This window comes from Gavialis gangeticus, unplaced genomic scaffold (genome assembly GCF_001723915.1).
Source record: "Gavialis gangeticus isolate Ggan-Ray unplaced genomic scaffold, GavGan_comp1, whole genome shotgun sequence".
Lineage (NCBI taxonomy): Eukaryota > Metazoa > Chordata > Crocodylia > Gavialidae > Gavialis > Gavialis gangeticus.
In genome coordinates this window covers 27990691-27999822 of record NW_017729025.1, presented here as the reverse complement: position 1 = coordinate 27999822, position 9132 = coordinate 27990691, and the positions used below count along the sequence as shown (strand labels likewise).

Below are 9132 nucleotides of genomic sequence, written 5' to 3'. Positions count from 1 at the left end.
TTTGCTACTGGGCTTATCTAGCTGCTCAGTGATCTCAAGACCCTACAGTGATCATGAACTAGAAGCAGTCTCTGGGAATGTCATTTGGTTGGAGATAATAGAGCTCTTTAAACACTTAAAGCCCATTTTCTTCTGTCTGTACTGAAATTGATCTTGCTCTATCCATCCATTATTTTGTGAAATAATAACCCATCTTTGCCTCAGATTTTTATTGTGATTATTATGAAAGGCAAACAGAGAAAATACCATATATGCAATCAGTGAAGATTTTATCTTAGTGATAGTTTTTCTTTCTGTAAGGCTAAATAGAGCCTGATCCTTCGATAGCAAGAGATGCTGAACAGCCTCACACTTGGCGTCTTCAACTGCCACTGAATTTAGTAGGATTTCTTCTTTTGCTTGACCCCAGGCAAAAGGACTGTCAATAATTGCATTACTTAGGATATACTTTAATGAGAAAAAAAATCAAAATGTTTCCATTTGTGTCTTTTATTAAGTAATGCAAAATACAGTACTAATTATGACACCACATGCATTTTAGACAATATAAATGCAAGCCTACGGAAAATATGTGACAAGAAACCCTCAATTACTTTTGAGGTAGTATACAAGGGGAAAATAGGGAAGCAGAAACACAATGAAGTAAAAGAACAAAATATTTGTATCACATTGTGCATACATTATTCACTCATAGATACATTTGTATGAAATAACTTAGGTTACATTTCTGTTCTCCTTTAAAAATATACTTCTTTGAATTCACCATTCTCGTATATTTCAGTTTCACAGGACGCGGAGTTTACGCTATTTTATCTGACGGGTTTATTTGTTGTCACTGCAATAATGATGTAACCCTTTTCCTCCAAGACTTTAGGCACAGCTGGCCTCATGCACAAAAATAAATAAGAAACCTGCTTGAAGGGAAAAGAGTACTGCTCAAATAGCTGATATTAAGGAGAGTCTAATAAATACCATTTTGTTTATAAAAATATTTCAGGTTTATAAAAGAGGGGGAAGGGTAGTCTCCCAGATGGACAGGATGGTGTGTGAAAATTGTAACGTGTTTTGAACAGGTTTTTGTTTCAAACCTACAGTACCATTAGGACTATATATTTTGTAATAATCCTGTTTCTTAGAACCTGGTCATTCACTAGAAGTATCAAATGGTGCTTGTTTGTTTTCTTATTGCAGTTCTGGAAGATGGTTAATTTAGAAGGGTTCCATATAATTGTGCTTTTGTAAGGCTGTCCTTCCGACTCAGACCTGTACTCCCAGTCCGTTGAAACTGCTGCTGTTTGCTGTGAAGGCCTGAATGGCTCCCTTGCTCCATGGAAGACTGATGGATCTCTGACGCCTCCATTGAACTCTGATTGAGAGATTCTGCCGAGCTGTTTGGGCTTACATCGACATACTCCCTTTTCAACACTGGGCTACTTTCCATATTTTTGCTACTGCACAACTGGACCGTTATCCGTTCATTTTTTTGGTCTCTTGATTCTTTTGTTTTGTAAGAGGGTAACTTGTCCTGTTTACAGCTACTGCTGATGTCAATATTCAGGCCACTGTCTGTTCTCAGGAAGCAAGAATCCACAAGTCTGCTTTGGCAGATATCATCTCCCTCCGAGAAGCTGTCTGCTTTGTAACTGGCATAGATGGGGCTTGCTCGGCTGTCAGTTTTTTTGACTGGACTGCTGTAGTACTGTTCTGAAAAACTGCAGGGGGACAGTCTGCCAGTGTTCCTATAAGAATATGCACCAATGTCCTCTGCACTCAGCTGCCTCCACCGACTGGGTAAGTCTTCTTCTGAGAGATGGGTGCTTCTGCACTCATTCCTCATTTTCTGACTTGCCAACACCTGTTGCGTAGTTATGGCTGAGAAATGGAAAGGCTCATTTGCATAAGGAGACAGAGTCCGAGTAAAAGTGGGAGAGTTGTCATTGTCATCAGCAAGTTCCATGTGCTGCACAGGTTTGGACTTGGCAAACCTAGGACTTCCCTGATGTTCGTAACCTGAAGATGACTTTCTGTCAAACATTTCTTCTCTGTTGCCCATGTAGATTGCTTGTTGAGAGGCTGTCAGAGTGCTGGCCTGGGCATTCTCCTTTTCCTCCGATGTAACGCTAAAGCTGGAATAGGAGCTGGAGGTTGGTAAAGAGGTAACGTATTCTGGGAAGGCTTCATGAGAGAAGCTGGAATGGAAGCCATCTTCTTCTACAGTGCTGTCAGTAGAGTTCTGGGATCTCAAAAACCCTACATCTTTCACTTGCATATCCACACTCTGTCTCCTCTCCCTCCTCCTCTCCTCAGGGCAATAAAGAGCTGTATCGCTGCAATAGATGTCAGACTTGTATTGGGGCTTTTGCCCAAGCTTCCCAGCAGAGTCCTGAAAGGCAAGATCTCTTGTAGATGTGCTTGACAAATGTGAGGACAAGCTGTTTGGATCTGGTTTTTCCAGCACTTTAGCAATGACGCAAGTTGGTATGGTATCAGCGAATGATGGGTGACAGAGAGGTACAGAAAGGCTGCACCCATGCTTTTCCAGATGGATGCTGACTCTTTCCTGAAAGTCAGATGGCAGCTGTAACATAAAGGGATAATGTGGGGAAGGAGAAAAGGAGGAAAATCAGTAAGGCTGTCTTATTCATGCTTATACAATTCCATACACAGGGTTAATTTGCTAATGCATTTGGTTTCATTTGATGAGAGGGGAAACTGATTCTTAAACAACAAGAAATCTATGAACATTTTTAAAAGTTCTGAAACTTTCAGGTATTTCCCCATTATGGAGAGTCCTGTGAAACTGAAAAAGTCCTATACAAGTTAAGGTTTGACTGAATATAAAAAAGAATGAGAGGTCCTGACTACAGAATTTTAAAAGTCCAGATGGCCAATTATATTCTACAGCAGCACTTCTCAGCCCATAGGTGGAATATATGAGGGGTATCTTGGCCCCTGTGAGAGTGAAGAATCAGCTTTCTTCTTCTCCTCTTCAAATGCCCCTACAATAATTTCCAGAGTCTATCTGTGACTGCAAGTGGACATATTAAAATACCATATAGGGGCTGTCCCTGGGAATCTGCATTCAGGAGTTTTCAGAAAATGTTCAGGTTAAACTCCTCAGCTGGTGTAAATCAGTGTAGCTCCATCAAGATCAATGAGCAATGCTGGTTTCCACCAGCTGACAATGTATCCCTTTGATTTGTTAGCAGACTCCTGTTTCTTTTTAGCATCTCCCATTGTCATTAAGGTACACTTTTACAACCAGATAATCCCAGAAATTTCTCTTCTCTTTTATAACCAACAGGCAGCGACTGACCTTATAATTATGTTCAATTACTAAATAATGTTGCCATACAGAGCTTAAAGAATATAACAATTGTTGAACTAAACATCTTGATTACTCTAACTCAAGAAAGTTTTGAGAGTGACCATTATGGATAATTATTCCATTATATATAACAGATGGTTCCTCATTTTTCAGCTTCACTTCACAGTTTTTACAGTTGGTTTAACCCAGAAGCCTTAATGCAGTCAAAATATGACATGATGTGAAATGACAGGACAGTTAGTTTGGTGTAGGATGAGAGTCCTTTTTATTTACCACTTCCCATGATATTTTAGGTTAATTCAAACATTGCTAATTTAAACAATGTATCCTCCATTTGAAATAAAATATGCAACATTGCTGATGGCTCTGGCAGACAACAATATTAGTAACAGTAGCTACAGATGCAACAAAGATTGAATAAACAAACTGCAAGGCCAAACCAATACAAATCACCATAAAGGTGTGGTCAATATTGCAAAAGAAACTCACATTTAAATTGAAACTATTATATAGGGTAGGTGTGGTTTTTATGAGCATAAAGAACAATCATTACACTACTGTTTGATCTATTTTATACATATTATTTCTATTGTTAAGTGTTTTAAAGAAAATAATTGTTCCTTTTGGGGTGTTGGATACTGGGGTTGGTATTGGTAAAATGATATTCATATAATATTAGTAATAAATACACTGCACTGCAGCTCATGGAATTATATAAACTATGTTGGTCCACAATTTATCCATAGTTTGTCAAGCAATTTCAAAGTTTTGCAATATAGCCATTTACTTAATGATCCTTACTACATACACTCAGAGTTTCTGAATTAACAAATATTTCCAGTAGTAAATTGAGACTTTGCCTCTTGAATTGAAAGGGTGACCCAGCTTTTGGAAATGATGGAAAAAAAACCCCTTGAATATTTCTTGACTAAGTTCATCAGTGTGTAGTTTCAGGGCCCAAATATTTTCAGAACTTGTGAATATTTATTACAGGAGGTAGTTCTGACTCCTGAGAGCAGTCCCAGTAAAGACTTTTTGAAAACAATGGTTCTACTCATGGTAGTAAACTTTACTCCCTGCTGAAAGTGTTTGCAGGATCAGGTCACAATATGATCTGGAGGCTCTGACTCTGTTCTGGTCATTGCCCTTGTTGATCAGACAATGTGATTCACCTTCCATTAACAGATTTATTCAATACCACAAAACCTTATATTGATTTAGAAATAATTTGTAGATTTTCCTTTAATTTTGTACTGAGCTGATGAAGCCGAAAAAAGGGAGTCAGTGTCCTAATAGTTGTGACCTCTGCCATGAACATGCATCTTGAAGGCACTGCATACTATGTAAGAGCATCCCACAAGCTTGTTTCATTAAAATACCTTCCAAGAAGGTCTGCTGTGAAAACAGGTCATTAATTGAGGGCCTAATTCTGTTTTCCATTAAAGTCAACTGGCAGAATGGGAGTAATTCCAAAGTATCTCAGAGGTCACCGTAAAGACTTGCAGTGAAATCCTGATCTTCCTGCGTGACTTGTCAGTATTGTTATTAACCTCAGTTGGTAAGACCAGAATTACACTTCTCATTGTGGAAAGCTAGTGAATGTATTCACAGTTTTTCCTAGCATTTGCTTTCACTTGTGCAATGACCTAAAATAAAATGCCTTCCTGGCAATGATTTGGTACCTGTTTTCCTCAGCTTTAGAGGATCAGTTTCTCTCAGAAGTTTTGGGACAGACTAACTAATTTAACCCATACGTCTACCTTGCAAATTAAATATTATTCTCCTTAGAAAAAAAAGTATTTTATTTCCCTGTTCGTTTGTTTTAAAATTGATTTTTGGTATTGAGTGGATGGGCTTGGGATTAGTTTTAGGAGGAAAACTGATTGTGTAAAAACGCTTTGGCGGCAGTAGGATTTCATTATTTTCTTTTATCATTTTACATGATAGAGGTCTGAGCAGTCTCAGTCCTTTGATTTTCAATAGGGTCGGTGCAGGCCTGCTCCAATCCATACCAGAGCTTTTGGAGAAGGGAGCATCGCCCACTTTATCTGAAGCTGAGATTTTGTAACAATCCCTCAACTGCACAGAAAATTAAGAGGTATAGTCAGTCTTTCCTGTTGCTTAAAGGAAATAGAAAACCCAGTGATTTAAATGCAAATGGGTTTTGGGATTGATGCACACAGAATAGCCTGTTTTTCAAGAAACGTTATTTCTTTGTATATTCATTAAGTTTGTTCACGTTACCTCAGAAAGCTTATGTGCCCTGTTGTAATTCTTGCTGCACTGGAGCAGCTGAGCAGCTAAATTGCAGTCCTTTCTATAGAGCTCCTAAAAAACAGAAAAAGCCTGTTTTTTACATTTGCAACTAGCCTGAGGCATTGATTCCTGCTCTCATTTCTCGGCAATCCTTGTATGCTTACTCTGGGAAAGTGAAGACCATACTCTATATTTCTAAGTCATTACGGTTCTACTTTCCTTGCATAGTCCCAAAATGTTAGCTCCCCCCAGGGTACGAAAGGAAAGGTGAATAAAATGACCAAGAAAGAAACCTTTGAAACAGTTTTACTTCAAGAACAGCTTGAGAGCATGGGGTGGGTACTTACCATGAGGAACTCAGCATTATATAGTAAATATACCTGAGAGACTAGGGGTACCAATATACAGGCAAGCTCTATATTGCAAAGGAAATACCAGTAAAGCACAAATGTTCTTTACTGAACATCCCCTTAAAGCAGCACTTGGAGACCATATTTGAAATGTCTGAAACAGTCTCATAAGGCTGTAAGGGGAGTTTACAGAGTTTTACCACAGGTTTTAAACATTCCTTTGTGTCTTTACGAAATACTTCCTGGCTCATTAAATGCACTGCAGAATGCAGCTCTGCAAATATCATAAATCTCATTGCATAGTTATTTGATGTTTTAGTGGATCAGGAAGTACCAAGAGAACTTCACGCAGGGATAACACAAATTTAAAACAAGTTAGTTACATTATTTTTGTGGTGGAATGGCTCCTGCAGCCTGTTTAATGGAGGAATTCAGTACCAAAATCTGTGCTTAACTCAATATTCAGCCTTGCTTTGTGCTACCCTACTATACCCAGCTGTACCCTCCACTGCAGCAGCTATAGGACCCCTGGGATGCAAGTTATACATGTCTTATTTCTGGTAAGATGTCATTAAAAACAAAACCTATTTTCAAACGTGGGCTCTACAGACATGCATTGAGGAGGTACAGAAAACATTAAAAACCTTGAGGCACCAGGCCACGCAAATGCACAGACATTATTAGTGTTTGTAAAGAAAACCTGGTTAGGTTTAAAATAGCTTCATTGTTTTTTCTGGGTGCTGAGGCTATCATTTCAGAGCAGACAGACTTTTCTGGTTCCATTTATTCTTCTGAAAATGAATGCACATTTTCTATGAAAAGGAAAGGCAGGAAAAGTCTCTCTTGTGAATGCTATTGTTTGAAAAAAATCTAGCTGTTCTGCAAAAGCAGGCTCTGTAAGATGTTTGGGGGATCAGTTTGCTGTGAGATATGGGAAAAGCACATTCACATTTTACTTGCTTCATGTTGACATCTACAATTTCAAACGCCTTTATTTGCAAATTATTGCTGCATTATCTACTTTTCTTTTCGGCTTACTCTACACATCCCATTGCCTGTTTCTAATGCATAGCTGGGGGTTGGGGGAGGGTAAATAAATTCCACCCTAATAAATTTGTTGTTGTATTTTATGTTAGTAAATGGGATCTCTATTCTAAAAAAACAGATGCAAACAGTAGGAATCAAACATTGAATTTAAAAGCAAAATCTCTGTTGCATATGCATGTGATATTGGCATATTTTACATGGATATTTTACACTGAGTGCATTCCTGCAAAAATATAAAAACACAGACAGCCAATAGAAATTCCTTGTGGAACAATTAAGCAAGAATGAAATCACTCCAAAGGCTCATCTCTTAATTCAAGACTGGGCATTTCCTCCTCTGTGAAGATGTTGCCATGGCAAGCACAGAATACAATGCTGACACTATTTTTAGCATCTTTAAAAAAAAGTACAAAGAAAATCACATGTAAGTTGAATGTAGTGAATGTATCTTGTTCGCAACATGAAAGCATACATGACTTCATTGGAATTAATCATATCCTTTAATATAATATTAATTCAAATCAGCTCCAGAAGGGCACAAGCAGAGCAATAATTGATCAGTAGGTTTCTCTCACATTCCCTCACATGTTTGCTAAAGCTTAGGTGTCATTCATTAGTGGCATTCAGGGGAATGGGGAAAATATCAGCCACTGAAGAAATAGCAGCGAATGTAAATACCTTTACAGGTAAAGTTCTGTTTTTCAATAGCATTTCCAGTTAATCCTTGTTTATAATATTGAAGATCTATGGGGTAGATCTTTGATCAAATTCAATCACAATCTCTTAGCTGCCATTGCTCCATTAACTTTGGGGAGAATTCTTTTGTTGCGATTCACTCTGGGGCACAAGGAAATGCTTATGGGTCTCAGTCTTAGCGTATGGAATACAAACAAGTTACTGAAGAGGAAAGAGGGATGGTACTTCAGAGCATCATTGGCTGGGTGGGAACTGTTTGGTTGTACATTACTATCCCGTGGTATGTAAAAGCTACACCAGGGTAATTTCCCCTGCTTTCAACAGAGAGTAAATTATGATGGGATAACTTCCACTTGCTACAGAGAAACAGCCTACTGTTATCACGGACCACCTGATATGAACTAATTTTTTTCCTGCTTTTACCCAACCATTAGTTATTTTTATGTCCATATCCTCTAGCTCAATAGTAACATGAATGCTGAAGAGTAACAAAAGCAGCAGCAACAACTGATTGCTTCATGTTCTGTTTCAATCCACGCTGTCTTTTCAAATCATGAAAACTGAGAACTCGGCTTAGTTCACATGCTGGATCTAATTCTGTCACAATGCTTCATACCTCCAACTGATGCCAGTGGAGTTTCCAGAATGCAGATGAGGGCGGGGGAATATCTAATTTCATTGGACTTTTGAAATAATTCCATTTATTTCAGTGGAATTTTTCTGGATTTGTACCAGTGCATCTAAAAACTGAGTTAGAGTATTGTAATTACATAGTTCTTTTAGTACAGATGTTAAAATATCAAATGCATTTATCCTATTTTTTCTTATACCTTAAGTGTGTTACAAATTCAGGGACAGACTGTGAGCTCCATGCTCCTACTGGTAAGATGTTAGATACATGTTTTTTTTCTGTTAAAATTAATGCGGGTATTCTTGAAGTTCACATGATTAAGAGTCAGAAATCAGCATGTGAGCTTGCATATAAAACACTGAATGCAAGGCACTAAAGAGTACTAATGAGAATATAATGCCTTTTGTAATATAAATATTTTGCTTAATACCTCTAGCTAGGGAGTGGTATTATAATGTATTAAAACATGCAGTCTTTCTCCCTTTGCCAGTGCCTTTTAAGTACGTACAATGGAACAATTTCACAACCTTTTTGCCCCTTTCCAAATACATGCTAATTCCCCACTGTGTGTAAAGAGATGTGGTGACAGTTGAAAGGGATATTCTGTGTTCGTTTTACAGTAAAGGGAGATAAAGAATTATACAAGGAACTATCCCCAAGGAAAAATTCTGGAGCCAAGTTTAGAATTTATAACCTGGATTTCAGAATTTGGAACCTAAATTCTCAATGACGAAGATGAGTCAATCATGTACAATCCTCTCTCAGACAAGAGGTGCTTAGTGACGTTGGGCCCCCTGGCAGACATTGATTTAATTGCATGTTGG

General features: G+C 38.1%; 1 protein-coding gene across 2 annotated transcripts in view; it reads right to left on the bottom strand.

Annotated features, from left to right (window-relative positions):
* Positions 1 to 473: 473 nt before the first annotated feature.
* The window catches only part of BEGAIN (brain enriched guanylate kinase associated), a 310010-nt gene continuing 301351 nt past the window's right edge, over positions 474 to 9132 (bottom strand). For both annotated transcript variants that reach the window (XM_019518557.1, XM_019518558.1), the window contains 2 exons: positions 5573 to 5656; positions 474 to 2578 (listed from right to left, as the gene is read on the bottom strand). In XM_019518557.1, the coding sequence (XP_019374102.1) occupies positions 1205 to 2578; positions 5573 to 5656 (1458 nt within the window). In that variant the 3' untranslated portion in view covers positions 474 to 1204. The remainder of the gene's footprint in view (positions 2579 to 5572; positions 5657 to 9132) is intronic.